The sequence below is a fragment of the Brassica napus genome, chromosome C4, assembly GCF_020379485.1.
Source record: "Brassica napus cultivar Da-Ae chromosome C4, Da-Ae, whole genome shotgun sequence".
Classification (NCBI taxonomy): Eukaryota; Viridiplantae; Streptophyta; class Magnoliopsida; order Brassicales; family Brassicaceae; genus Brassica; species Brassica napus.
In genome coordinates this window covers 17387982-17404151 of record NC_063447.1, presented here as the reverse complement: position 1 = coordinate 17404151, position 16170 = coordinate 17387982, and the positions used below count along the sequence as shown (strand labels likewise).

Below are 16170 nucleotides of genomic sequence, written 5' to 3'. Positions count from 1 at the left end.
GTATGGGCTTGTTATAGACATACACATATGATTTATAACAATTCTTCACTTTTTCTTTTGTTGAAACACAACGAAGCCAAGTTTCAGACCGCAATATACAGCAATAAATATCATGAACTGATGATTCGCCAATTAATAAATTTAAGAATCATGGATATCGTATAATTTGAGGAAAATAAAGCTTGGATTTGGCAAAAACTTGAAATAGAGTAATAGGACTTTCATTATACCAGAAGATAAACTTCGATACAGTACTGCAATTACCCAAAACCATAATCACAAACCAACAAAGACGAAGAAGTAAACCCTAATAAATCTCTCGATTTCTTGACAGCAAGACTTAATCAGCAGCAACAGCACCACCAAGAAACCAAACCGATTTTAACCACCGAATCCATAGAGAGTGCGTCCTTGTCTCTTCAGAGCATAAACAACATCCATCGCCGTCACCGTCTTCCTCCTCGCGTGCTCGGTGTAAGTCACGGCGTCTCTGATCACATTCTCGAGAAATATCTTCAAAACTCCTCTCGTCTCTTCGTAGATCAAGCCGCTGATCCGCTTCACGCCTCCTCTGCGAGCGAGTCGCCTAATCGCAGGCTTCGTGATCCCTTGGATGTTGTCTCTGAGAACTTTCCTGTGCCTCTTCGCTCCTCCTTTTCCCAATCCCTTTCCTCCTTTTCCTCTTCCTGACATTTTTTTTTAACTTTCTTTAGGATTGAATGAAGGAAAATTGGATGATTTGAGGGTTTTAGAATCAGACGGTGAGTTATAAAGAAGACGACTATCTTCGATAATAAATCGCAGCCGTTCGATTTATCTTTTTATTGTACGGCTAAGGATGGCGATCCGAGAGAACGTATAATAAAAGATATGCATCGTCGATTACTGATGAATCGAATTGCTTTTTAGGTAAAATCAAGGATTGTGCTTTTCAGTAGTTGGACCGTGTAACTGAACCAAGTTAACCGGGCCGGTTTTGGATGTGTATGTTATCTGGAGTGAAGCGATGTCGTTTTCTGGTGCTTTCGGTTTTCAAGTTGTTGAGATCAAAGCTCTTGTGCTTTATATGTTCGGTCACTTAAAGACTCCATTGATTGTAAATTGCCGGGCGATGTAAATACCGAGATGTATGTGAGATCAAATCATCTTGGAGAACTCGTACAACACATGTGTTCTAGATTTGATACAAGAACATAATACGTTCTTGAATGGTCACACTATTGGGCATTACATAAACATCTTGTATGTTACAAAATATCAACGGCTTCACTTTTACGTCTGTGCATCACCAAGCCACCAATCATTGCATTAAAAACTGTAGGCTTGATTTATATGTAACTATTTAAACCGAAATATTCAAGAACAAAAACTCTGGATTTTAACATGTTTCGAATGACTCGAAGAACTCTGAGGGTTATAGAAACTTCATGAATACTTAATTCCTTCTTATTTCACGAAATGTTCACCAGTTGCAATGAAAAAAAAAAAAAAGACTATTCCATATTATTCTTTGTCATTCCAAAAAAATAACAACATTTTTTTGTAAATTCACTCCACCTAAAAATAGTTCCGGAACAAATGGAATACTAATTTCGTTCAATTAGATTCCACTAATTACCATTCCTTTAGTTTCATTTATTCGATCATTCATTTGGGTTAAAGTACAAGCAAAAATACTGTAGTATGAAATATTTCAGTTTTCACAAGATCAGTGTCAGTATGACTCTAATTTTGCAAAAGAAAAAAAATGCAGAAAACATCTCACTGATCACATTTTTAAGAAAAATTCAAAGTAATAACAAAACCACTCTTGAAAATGTTACTAGTCACCACATCCTTATTCCCAACAAACTCAAAAATGACTGATAAAAACACACAATTAAATGAAATTTAAAAACACATGTTCTCACTTCTTGTGATTACTTTATTTCTCGAGAACGCCAAGCCTGAGACAAAAATCTTCTTCCATAAGAGGAAGCCCTTCACGGAGCTTCACCTTTGGTTCCCAACCAAGAACTTCTTTAGCTTTGCTTATATCTGGTTTCCTCTGCCTCGGATCATCTGGTGTATTCTCCACCATCTTTATCTCCACGTCCAGTTTTATAAGCTGCATCAATTCTCAATTCTCGGTATAATCACATTTCTGTGAAAAATGCAACAATAAGAAAGACAAATGCTAACATCTTTAACCGTCTCAGCGAGTTCGACCATCGTGAATTCGCCTGGATTGCCTATATTGATTGGTCTGGTTTCCTTCCATCAGACACATTAGACCATCGACCTACAATACCAAAGTTTTGAACTATGTAATAATTTGTTATATACATCTTTTCTATATAGAATGGACATACATACCATGTCTGAAACATAACAGAAATTTCGGGTTTGTGTTCCTTGTTTCTGAACAGTTAGAGCCGCGGGAGCAGCCTGGTTTTTCACAACTCAGAGTGGTGGTCTAGTCAGATCAGACTCAGAAATTTTCACACACGTGAAATCACCCCTCGTGGCGGAGGGTCTAGCTATGCTTTCAGCAATGGAGCAGGCACTTTTACGGGATTACAAGCAAATCTCCTTTGAATCGGACTCGAAGATATTGGTGACAGCAATAAAAGATGGTTCAAACATCTCAGATTTGCATGAAATCCTCTCTGATATTAGGACTCTATCGGAAGGTTTTATTTCAGTTTCTTTTCATTGGGTAACCAGAAGCTCTGTAATGGCTGCTGATATGTTGGCAAAGCAAACCTTGAAAGCTTTTGTAACGAACCTTTAATTTAAATGAAGCAGTTTGTCCACAAAAAAAAAAAAAGAACAGTTAGAGCCTCTCCTCTGCAAAACCAAACATTAGTCTAGGATAGTAAGATTCAACTCAAATTTTTACCTGGTTAACAAAAAAAAAAGAGACAGATTCAACAACTTGATTTTCACCTGAGAGCCTGAGCAATGAAGTTGCTCACGACACGACCATCATCAATGTTCATACGAGGACCATATGTGTTGAATATTCTCGCTATGCGTATTTCTACAATAACCCGGTAACAATAATAACTAATTAGCTAATCAAAAGTATTCAAATAAATAGAATATGGTGGAATAATTTACCAATCCCATGTTGCCTATGGTAATCACACATCAGAGTCTATGCAACACGTTTTCCTTCATCGTAACAGCTTCTAACACCTGCATCATAGTTAATTAATTAGTAGCTTGGAGACTATTACGATTAAACAGTATAATTACTTACCGATGGGGTTTACATTTCCCCAATAGCTCTCGGTTTGAGGATGAACAAGAGGATCACCGTACACTTCAGATGTGGAAGTAAGCAAATTTTTTGCTCCAACTCGCTTAGCTAGTCCCAACATGTTAAGTGTGCCAGTCGCATTTGTTTTTATCGTCTGAATTAAAACAAAAGAAAACCCTGATTATCTTATATATTAGTATAAAGAAGACTTTGTCTCTCTACGACCATATACAATGGGGTGTTGAATTTTGTTATTCAACTGTTGAAGAGGTGCAGTGGGTTTGTTGAAAACATGAAAATGTTGAGCTGGATTAAACACGGTTGAATTTTTTCAACCTGTTGAAAAAAGCAAATTTGGGACCACAAAAACAAGTGTTAGCTTATGAACCAAACGTGAATTGTTTATTTTGGAAGGAGGGCGTAAACTGCATTAAAATATGAAAGTAACTTTTTAAAATCAAATTATACATTAATATGTAAACTTGGAGAAAGTATTACTGGAATCGTGTATATTCACATACGTAGTACAAGACTTATATACAACTCTTAGGAGATCTTCTAGAGATTATCATATCTTCTAGTCCTTATCACATAATGATACATACTTATCTACTACATACGTTATCACAACCGACATACCAACATACCGGCCTTAACCGTACCAACCCATATCTAACACTCCCCCTCAAGTAGGAGAGTGCAAGTTGCGAACTCCTAACTTGGACTGTAGATAGTGAAATGCAGCACTCCCCAACGCCTTTGTAATAATATCTGCGAGCTGCTCCATCGTACGAACATATCTGGTGACTATCAAGCGATCCTGTACAGCGTACCAAACACTATGACAATCGGCTTCAATATGTTTTGTTCTTTCGTGGAACACAGGGTTCGCGGCGATGTACAATGCTGCCTTACTATCGCAAAACAACTCCATCGGCATGTTATGTTTTATCCCCATGTCTGCCAGCAATCGTTTGAGCCACTTCATCTCTCTTAACGCCGCAGCTATCGACCTATACTCAGCCTCCGCCGACGAATGCGACACAGTATCTTGTTTCATTGTCTTCCAAGAGATTGGTGAGTCCCCAAGCAGCACGATGAAAGCAGACAAGGACCTGCGAGTGTTCGGGCATGAAGCCCAATCAGAGTCACAGAACGTTCGCACCCGAAGATCGCTCACCGCTTTCAGCATAACACCCTGGCCTGGACACCCTTTCAGATACTTCAGTATGCGCACCACAGCATCCCAATGAACTTCTCTTGGCTGATGCATCACTTGCGACAAGACATGAATAGAGTAGCACAGTTCTGGATGTGTAATGGCAAGGTACACAAGTCTACCAACATACCTCCTAAACCGTGCTGGATCTTTGTACAAAGGACCCTTATCAGAGAGCAGCTTGTGGTTCTGCTCCATGGGAGTAGTCACGGGCTTAAAGCCCAGCAAGCCAGCCTCTGCAACGATATCAAGTGCATATTTCCTCTGCGACAAGAACATACCCTGCGGTCCTCTTGCTATCTCAATACCAAGAAAATATTTCAGCTCCCCCAGATCTTTCATTTTGAAACACTTGCTCAAATAGACCTTGAATTTCTCCAGCATTACCAGATCATTCCCTGCAATGACCAGATCATCGACATACACCAGTACTCGCAGCGACTTCCCATCCCTTATATATGTGAACAGCGAGTAGTCCGCATACGATTGTTTGAAACCGAAGGTTTTGAGAGCACTAGTGAGTTTAGCGAACCAACAACGTGGTGCCTGCTTCAACCCATAGAGAGACTTCCTCAACCTACACACCTTTGATGGATCGTCTGTCTGAAAACCTTGAGGCAACTTCATATACACTTCCTCCTTCAAGTCACTGTGAAGAAAGGCGTTATGTACATCCATCTGATGTATCTCCCAATTCAAAGCCACCCCTACTTCCAACAAGGTTCTCACGGTAGTCAACTTAGCTACCGGTGCAAACGTCTCATCATAGTCCACTCCCTCGGTTTGCTTATTACCACAAACGACCAAACGTGACTTGTACCGTTCGACCGTCCCATCTGCATTGTATTTGATCTTGTGTATCCACTGGTTACTCAATGCCTTCTTCCCTTTTGGCAAGTCTACAACATCCCACATCCTTTCTCTTTCGAGTGCAACCACCTCGCTAGACATTGCCTCTCTGAAACGAGGATCACGCATTGCTTCTTTGAAGCTTCTCGGCTCGATCCCTGCGGTTATAGCTGCAAGGAACACTTGGTGTTTCTCTAAGAAGACCGCGTCAGAAACATAAGCTGATATCGGATGAGAGGTGTTGTTACCTGGACCATTTGTAGAGGATGATGATGGAGGCGGTGATGATGAAGACGAGACAGGTTTATGTTTATCAGAGAGACATTGCGAGTTGTAGCAGATGTAGTCTTTCAATTTGACCGACGCCTGCAGTACTCGATGTCCCCTTCCAAGCTCTTGTACTGGCTCAGATGCGGGTGCTGCTTCAACAACTTGTTCTTCTCTAGGTACAGATTCTAAAATCGTAACTTCAACATTTGCAGGTACAGATACACCAGTGACTACAGGGGCAGCGACTTGAGCTTCCACTTCCTTTGAAGCTGTTGATTCTTTCGCAGCTTCTTGTGATTGACTCCCCCTGCAGTCCATCACCGCTCGCGCTGTTTCATAGTCCCCAAGATCAACATCCACAACTACCAGAGCACTTGTGTGATCTGGTGATACGATTGTGCTCTCCACGCTGCATGGAAATGTTGTCTCGCTGAACACTACATCTCTGGAGACAAACACCTCATGTGTTTCAAGATCGTAGCACTTCCACCCACGCTTGCCAAATGGATAACCCACAAATATGAAACGCCGGCTACGCTCCTTAAACTTGTCTTTATCTCGCAACATCTTATGAGCAAAGCACAGACAGCCGAAGACTTTAATGTCTGTGTAAGATGGCGGCTTTCCATACAAACACTCATAAGGTGTTTTGCCGTCGAGTAAGCTTGATGGCGTTCTATTGATAACGTGAGCTGCAGCGAGCACACTCTCACCCCAAAATTTCACGGGCAGGTCCGCTTGAAACAATAGTGATCGCGAGACGTTGAGAATGTGACGGTGCTTACGCTCGACTCTGCCGTTCTGCTGAGGCGTTGCAACACATGAAGTCTGATGTATTATACCATTCTCCACAAAATACTTGGACAGACACATGAACTCGCTGCCGTTGTCGCTTCTGACCTTTTGCACCAGGCGCCCGAACTGTCGATGGACCAGTTTACAAAAGTTTGGTAGTACAGTCTTTACTTCAGATTTCTCGAGCAACAGATGAATCCAGACTGCTCTCGAAAAATCATCAACTATTGTTAAGAAGTAGACTGCACCACATGAAGATGGTTCGCGATACGGCCCCCACAAATCAACATGTATCAACTCAAAAGAAACTGAAGCTTTATTAATACTCTCGGCAAAAAACCCTCGAGTCTGCTTTGATTTAAAACAAATTTCACAGCCTCCGAACTTGTCAGAGCTATTTAAAACACCAGATACAAAAGGCAAATTTCCTAAAACACCAAATGAAGGATGTCCCAATCTCCGATGCCACAAAGTCTTATCTTCAGCAGCCTTAACTCTGTGCCCTCTTGCGATCGTGATATCCCGATAAACATAGACCCCGTCCCGTTCTTCACCAGCTCCAATCAGGGTCCTCGTAAAACGGTCATGTAAAATGTAGAGAGTGTCAGTAAAGATCGCAAAGCAGCCAACTTGCTTAAGTAATTTCGCAACTGAGAGTAATGTGCAACTTAAATTTGGCACAAACAGAACATGAGACAAAGTAATAGTCTCAGACAGTCGCAAAGAACCGCTCATAGACGCAAACACCTGACTACCATCTGCAAAACTAACGGGACAGCTGACTACTGGTTTTAAATCAGTCAGCAACTTCTCATCACCAGTCATGTGATGTGAGGCTCCGGTGTCTAGGATCACCTCACCCGTCTGTTTCTTACCATTGAGTTTATCCGGGATTAAGTGCGGTTTTTGCTGTTCCAAAAGCACTGTCAACGACGCCCACTGCTCAGATGTAAGAGGCGACACACCTCCCCCTGCTGAACCCTGAGCGGCATGAGCACGAGGTTGATTACGTCCTCTGCCTCTGGCTCTTCCACGACCACCATGATCTCCTTCACGATTGCGTTCTGTCCACCACTCTGGAAAGCCGATGATCTGCCAGCAGTCCTTCTTCTCATGGCCTGAGCGACCGCAATGTGACCACAGCACTGCTCCTCCACGTCCCCGTGCTGTCGCTGCAACAAGACCATTCATGGATGCAGTTTCCATTGTCGACTCAGCCTTCGCCACAAAGCTTATAGCTTCTTGTCGGGACTCCACACGAGACGACAACAGACGCCTCTCTTCTCTCACAACCCGCTGATACACTGAGTTGAGATCAGGAAGCGGCTCAAGCCCAATGATGTTAGTACACACATTACCGAACCGAGCATCGTCGAGTCCCATCAAAAACGCATGAACCTTTTCTTCTTCATACTCTTGAGCGATCTTCTCTGAAGCACCACACGTACACGTAGGAAGTGGTTTGAAACTTAACAGCTCCTCCCACCTCAGAGTCAAACGCCCAAAATACTCCATCACACTCGCACCATTCTGCTTGCAGGCTGCCAACTCCGCCTTCAGCTGATGCACTCGTACCGCATTGCCCACGGAGAACCTTCTCTTCAGATCACTCCACATCTTGTATGCGTCTGTTGTGAAGGTCACCGTTGATTTGACTGTGGGCGAGATCGACGCCCTGATCCAACCCACAATCATTGAATTGACTGTCTTCCACATCTCTGCTTCTTCGGGATTAACCTTCTCATCAGGCATCACTAACGACCCGTCAATGAAACCCGTTTTGCGCTTGGCACGAAGCGCGTTCTCTAGCTCTGACGACCACTCTGCGTAGTTCTCTCCTGTCAACTGGACTGGAGAGATCAACGCACCTGGGTTATCAGATGTAGCTAATAAATACGGCGAGAACATTTTGTTATTGATATCGTGACCGCCACCGGCGACTGTTGCCAAATCTTTACTCATACTTTCTCTCTAACAAATTTGATCTTCACTCAAGCTCTGATACCATGTAAACTTGAAGAGAGTATTACTGGAATCGTGTATATTCACATACGTAGTACAAGACTTATATACAACTCTTAGGAGATCTTCTAGAGAGTATCATATCTTCTAGTCCTTATCACATAATGATACATACTTATTTACTACATACGTTATCACAACCGACATACCAACATACCGGCCTTAACCGTACCAACCCATATCTAACAATGACGATAACAAGTATTTATTTTATGGGTGACTGGGTTTTTATAGTAACCAAATTCGTTTTCAATGTTATCATATCAAAATTTATTTTTTGTGATTCTAAAAATTTGATTCATTGTTTTAACAAAAACTTATTTAAAATAGTTTACTTTTTCCCAATAAATTTGTATTTATAATTTAAAACATCTTTTCTGAATCATAATCTAATAATAATTTTAAAATTATTTAATTTTACATGAAAATTGTTATTAATATGTAGTATAAAATTATAAGATAAAATAGTGTGGTATGATGTTGAATTTTATTAAACAAAACTATTATAGAGGTTAAAATTAATGTGAGTGTTGAATGATTAGGTGGAAGAAAGATTGAGAAGCATTTGAAAAGATGTAACCTCAATTTTGTATTTTTTTTTGTTTAATTTTATATTACTAAAAAAATTAAACAATCACATTAACCATTTAATAAAAAAAATTAGATTTTTTCTTATATGTTATATTTTGAATTTTTTAAAATGACTTTAAATTACAAAAATGAGAAAACCTTATATGTTATATTTTTTTTTTAAAACGAATTTAAAATACAAAAATGAGGACACCTTATATATTATATTTTTCTTATATGTTAGATTTTTTTCTTTTATGTTATATTTTGAATTTTTTAAAACGATTTTATATTACAAAAATGTAAGTTTTCCTTAAGTATACGACTAAAAACATTAAAATGACATGTATCAATTCGATGGTTGATTTGAAAGCTTTCAAAACCATATGGAAGATAAAAGTCAATATAATTCAACTGTGAAAACAATACTGTTCACTTTTTTAAAGAATGTGTTCGATGGAAAAGATAAGGTTTTTTATGTCATAATTTGTTTAATGTCCACTAGAAACATTATATTAACCTAAAATATAAGAAGTGTGTATTCTTTCCTTAAATAAAAGCTACGAAATTACCTAATATGATTTACATATATATGGCAACTAATGATTATGAATAATAAAGATTTGATAACAATTTTTGCATCCTTCTTCATTTTTGTTTAATTTTATATTATTAAAAATAAATAAATAATCACATTAACCATATAATAAAAAAATTAGATTTTTTTTTAAATGTTATATTTTAATTTTTTTAAAATGACTTTAAATTACAAAAATGAGGAAACCTTATATGTTATAATTGTTTTTTAAAACAACTTTAAAATACAAAAATGAAGACACCTTATATGTTATATTTTTCTTATATGTTAGATTTTTTATTTTATTTTATATTTTGTATTTTTTTAAACGATTTTAAATTACAAAAATGTAAGTTTTCCTTAAGTATACGACTAAAAACATGAAAATGACATGTATCAATTCGATGGTTGATTTGAAAGTTTTCAAAACCATATGGAAGATAAAAGTCAAAATAATTCAACTGTGGAAACAATACTGTTCACTTTTTTCAAGAATGTGTTCGATGGAAAAAATAAAGTTTTTATGTCATAATTTGTTTAATGTCCAATCCGATCAACCCATGATATATTAATTATAGTTTTGTTCCATAATTTTTAATAAAAATTGATCTGATCCATCGGAAATAAATTATATAATAACAACAAAAAAATATTGTATATGTATAAATAAAATGATCAAATATATAAAAGAAATTATCGATAATATATACAAATAAACTCACTCTGCGCAAAACGCAGGTCTTATCCTAGTTAAAAGAAGAAAATATGGGTGTTGAATAACTTAACCAATGTTGATAGTCTAAGAAGAGAGACACGTCACTAAATAGAGTCACTAGAAACTGCCACGTGTTTCTCTTACTGAACAAATTCTCGCTTTCGTTTTAGTTTCAATTGGGCTTAAGCGTGCAAAAATATGGCAACGAGTAGATAGGGATTAACGAATGATCATAATATGTGACAACCCAAGTCATGTTTTTTTCTTTTTCAGGTCTCTCTGTTTATTCTATTATTGTGAATCTGATATGAATTTTGCAATAATCACTCTTTGTTTGGAACTTCTGTTCATAGGTCCATCCATGTTCTCCGGAAAATTGAATAAAGCCACAAATTGCAAAAGAGGAATAAGAAAGTGATCCAAATATGCAGAGAGGTGATTCTGGCCATGTAGATGTAACACCTCGAAACCCCCCCTTTTGTAAAGATTATGCGTTGATTTTGCTCAAGTTCATGTTTTCAGATGTTTGGTTTGTGAATCATACTACACCTATAAAATAGGCAAGCCTCATCTCTGAGAATCATCCTCACTAGAAAGTATGTTTTGGGACTTTACTTTTCTGTTTTCATTTATTAGAGATCTGATGGTGATTGCTCTCACTCAGTTTTGTGCATACAGACAATTTGATTTCAAAATTGTTATCTATTTTTAACTCGTTCGCTTTTCTGAGAATGGATCTATTAATACCTAATTGTTTGTGTTCAAAGTGTTGGCCAAGCACCAAAAAAGTTGGAGACAAGCCACTTCTATCTGTTTCAATATTTGTCCATGTACTTCTTCTTTGCTAATTAAAAAGAGTCAAATTAACTAAAGAGTCTGTACTAGAGTTTTCCTAGGGCATATTCTCAAATTTAAAGTTAGATTCTTTACCTTTTGTTATCTGATCTCTTGGCATTGTCATAACATTCTCTCATCTACGTATCATCTTTTTACAGTTTATTGGGTTTTGTTAGATTTTGGAATGTTGATGTTACTAACCAGTAGATATAATTTGAAACTTCTAAGTTCAATTGGTTGAGTTTTTATAATGTAATGAGTTTATTTTGCAGGCAGTCCGGAACAATGTGCTTCTTGCTATTCCAGCCCTGTTATATGCAATCAAAAACTATATCAGATTCACGGTGCTATTACTGTAGCCAGTGTAGCTGCATCTGTTGCTGTTATTGCAGCCACCACCACCATGTCTTCTATCTCTAGAAGGGATGAGCAGATGGCTAAAACTTGACATGGACGTTGCTTCCGCTGTGACCCTTGCGGATGCTCAGTGTATGGAGGCTGCAAAAATGAGTAGAGCTGAGAGAGAGCATTTGGTCTCTGTTGTCAGCGCCCCATCAATGTTCGTTATGCCGAAGATATCTGGCACTCACTGCCGGTGAGCCACAAGTTTAGTAGCTTCAATTCTTTTGATTTTATGTGAGACATGCTTTAGTACATGCAATTTAAATCATCGAACTTCAAACACAGTTTTAAATCATAATAAATGATAAGACTCTTATAGATGATTTAATTATTTTTTCCATCGGCTTCCTCGCCCGTAGGGCGGGCTTCCCCTAGTTATGATCATAAATCATAAAACATTACTTCCTCCGTATCACTTTTAAATGGTGTTTATAGATTTTTATTTTGTTTCATAATAAGTGATGTTCTCACAATTCTAGATAAAATTTAATGTCATTTAAAATTTGTGACCAATTATAAAATACTGTATTTTTTTCTTATTGGTTGAATTAATTTTATTTAATGTTAGTTTATGTAACCAATATAAATTGCATAAAAATATTTTTTTTTAATCTTTGTGCAAAAACATTAAATACCACTTAAAATGATACAGAGAAAGTAGTCATGGTTTGTATTAATGAATTTTGAATTAATGAAATTTGACGAACCTTAGCAGGGTTGTATTTGTAGAAAATTGGAGATGCATGACATGCTAAATGGTAGATTTGATCAACCTCGACCATGAGAGGTTTTTGTCACATCTGAAGATTAATAATAGAGTTAGTTAATTAATGCATTGTTTTCTCTCTCTATATATATTACATAAGGTGATTAAGAAGATGATAATACCATGACGAATGAACTCAAATCTTGGATGACCAATCCATTTCTTGAGATTGTCTTTTGATCCTGTGAAGTAATTATCAGCGACGATCGATCACTTCATTCTTTTCGTTTTGCATCAATCTATCAACCAAATGTGAACCAATGAAGTCAGCTCCTCCTGTCACCAAGATCCTCATATTTGACTGCAATTTACAAAATCATCCAAGCACGTTCAGTTTCAACAATCAAATCCATTTATGTGAGACTGAGATCTAAATACAAAACGAGTATCAAATTATGACTTAATTACACATTATACTAAAATATTACACATTATACTAAAACATTTACTGCATTTTTAAACTCAATTGATTCTAGAGATTTGAAAGAATATTTTGAGAGAATAAACCTGCAAAAACTTAGAATTACCCAGAGGAGAAGGCATCAGTGGTGGCTTCGTCGTCGTTCCATTCGTTGCCATCTCTGCAAATTAGAAAAACATAATCACAGATTATCAAATGAACATACACATGCATATTTACATCAATCACAAGCATTAGAGAACTAATTAAACCTGATGATTAGCAGTTAGGAGCTTGATCAAATGAAAACTGTACAAAATTACTCTTCTAGTCTCGATGATGTACTACAAGAACAATATAAAATCAATATTTATAAGCATATTTACATTTTTTTAAAATAATATCAAACATGAGATGAGTCCCACAGATTTGTTATCTACGCTAAAAACGTGGAAAAATAAAATAAAATTCCCTACCAGAAAAGTGAGAGGAATAATCCAATCAACAGGATTGCACCAGACCCAAATTTTAGTTTGGTTCACCAAACGTCGCTTACAAATTAAATTTTAACAAAAAAAATTATATCAAGAATGAAAAAGATAGATCAAAAAGAAAACAAAAAGACAAAGAGTTTTGACTTTTCACCCGCTTAAACAAGGGTGACCGCAATAAGTTATATGGGTTTAAGGATTTTTATGCATCTTAAGTTTCGAGATCTGCCAGACTTTGAAACAAACAAAACATCTATGTTATTAAAAATCTATTTAAACAAGGTTGTTAGACTTATTCACTAGAAATTTAATATGTCTTATTTTATACTTACATTAATTAATCAAAATTATCAGTATTATTAATAGGGAACAACCCAAACTACCTATCATCATTATATCACCGATATATTTGCATCTAACATAGCCTTTTACACATTAATATTTTGAATGCATTATTATTCACTTCACTAGTGAGGAAAAAGTCAAAAATAATAATAATATGCAATGCACATATTTTTGACCTTATATAAATAACCATACATAAAAAAATCAAAATGCTACTGGTCGTGATTAAATTAGTGGGTATGTTATCCATGTATGAACTTACAAAATATGTTCAAGGTATTATGTATATTTTCAATACAAACCAAATCCCTATAAAAAGAACCATATAATATATACTTATTTGACTCTCACCATTTTAATGTATTTTCTTGAATCTATGTATTTGTTCAAATACATATTTTCTAGAGATTTTTATCATATTTCCAGTATAAATCAAACCCTATACCCTAAACTATATTTCCATAAACTTCAAAACCATATATCCTAAACTTTATTTCATATATTTCTAAACTATAATCTCATTTCATATACATTTACTTTATATGACAAATCAAATAGTTTATTTAGTTTTATGTATTATTATAAAACTTGAGAAGTTAATCAACTTTTTAAAAAGTTTTATCAGATTTTCCGGGTTTTTATAAGGACAAATCAAATAGTTTATTTAGTTTTATGCATTACTAAAGAATACGAGAAGTTTAATATTTTTTTTTAAAAATGTTATCAGGTTTTTATGGGTTTTACCGGAGGGTAATTGGTGTCAGTTCATATGTTAATTAACGTTTTTTTTTATTTATACAATTTTTAATTAACATGTTTTTATTAAATCTGAATTTTGTGGAAACATATCAGTTGGTAGAACCTTTGATAGAATGCTATATGAAAAACATAAGACAGTCCAGATTATATACGTCAAGGGTTTATCGGTTCAACTGCGGGTCTAGATCAGATATAAAACACTCGATATATTTAAATTTGTCTGTATATCACATGTGTACCCCCAATAAAAAGAGTTAAATAATTTGTAAAAACATAATGCTTTCTTCGTACCATTTAAATGTAGATGCACTATCAGTCCCCAACATTCGGTTTCGGTTCGGGTATTTTGGTTTTTAGTGTTTTGGTTCTAGAAATTTAGGAGCCATTCATGTATTTACAAATTTTGTTTGGTTTAATTTAGTTGGGTTATTGAGGTTTTGGTTCGATTTGGTAGTAAACTTAGGAACCGACTAATATCCCAAAAAAATGTGGATCCAATTCAGTTCTGCTTCGATTCTGTTTTTTTTAGGTAATTTGAGATTAATAGATAAAATATTGGATCATTTGGGGTTTCGGTTTAAATATCAGATAATTCATTTTTTCGAATAATTCAATTTTTCGTATAATTTGGTTTATAAATAGTAGTTTTAGGATATTTGGTTATTTAGAAACTACATAACAATATTAGTTTTAGGTATATAATTTGTATTTAAAAATTCATGTACCTATTTGGTTTTCGGTTCAGTTTTAGATTTTTGGCTCCATAGATATAGGATATGATCACTTATTTATGAAATGCATTTCAATTTTGATTTCGTGTATTTGAGTTTGATGTGGTTTGGCTACCAGTTCCATATAAATGTGCCTAGACCTATACACTATTTTATATAGAAATTAATTTAAAATATTTTTTTAATTTTGAAAATAAACCCACGCTTTTAAGCGCGGGTCAAAATCTAGTAGATTATTAATTATATATTGACGGAGGTTTACATGAGATATGCACCATAGGAATCGAACCATTGTTGTTGGGATAAACAAATTTACCCATGACACCTTTTTCTAAAAAACATTCTCAATTTATCTAGAATAAGTCTTTTGTTTTGCTTTTGTCGATACCATACATCATTTTAGGGGTTAATTAAGTCGAAACAAGCAGGATGTTAGCAGATTATAGTTTTTTTTCCCCTTCAGATTATAGCTTCATTATATATAGGAGACATTCCAAAAATGACTATACTAGCTCGTTACATTTTGCCATGACCAAAAACTATAAGAGAGCAAATAATAAAGCTGATAAACTAGCCATATATATATATATATATATATATATATATACATTAAATCTTGATCAGTGGATGTAATCTTTTAAAAGTAACCTTAATTTTATACTATATATATATCAGTACATTAATCCAATAATACCATTTGACGATTTAAAAGAGACAAATTAATCGAGAATACAACTACTACTAAATAGAAATCTCATTTTTCATAGGCAACAAAAATAAACGAAATAAATTGGGAAGCGAGTAATAAAATATATCATATTGATAAACAATGTTTTTATCTATTTTTGTCCGATTTTATTCTATTTAAAGTGTTACTAAATTTTGACCCATGATATATTAATTATAGTTTTGTTCAATAAATTTTTAATAAAAATTGATCTGATCCATCGGAAAGAAATTATATAATAACAACAAAAAATATTGTATATGTATAAATAAAATGATGAAATATATAAAGTAAATTATCGATAATATATACAAATAAACTCCCTATGCGCAAAGCGCAAGTCTTATCCTATCTAAAAGAAAAAAATATGGGTGTTGAATAACTTAACCAATGTTGATAGTGTAAGAAGAGAGACACGTCACTAAGTAGAGTCACTAGAAACTGCCACGTG

General features: G+C 35.4%; 1 protein-coding gene across 1 annotated transcript; it reads right to left on the bottom strand.

Moving 5' to 3' along the window:
* Positions 1-205: 205 nt before the first annotated feature.
* LOC106402925 (histone H4) lies at positions 206-755 on the bottom strand. Its single transcript, XM_013843749.3, has one exon. The coding sequence runs from the start codon at positions 691-693 to the stop codon at positions 382-384; it is 312 nt and encodes a 103-aa protein (XP_013699203.1). The 5' UTR covers positions 694-755; the 3' UTR covers positions 206-381.
* Between the last annotated feature and the right edge of the window lie 15415 nt (positions 756-16170).

Bases quoted from the DNA above. Each gene is read 5' to 3' on its own strand.
- LOC106402925 (XM_013843749.3), bottom strand. From the start codon at position 693: ATGTCAGGAAGAGGAAAAGGAGGAAAGGGATTGGGAAAAGGAGGAGCG.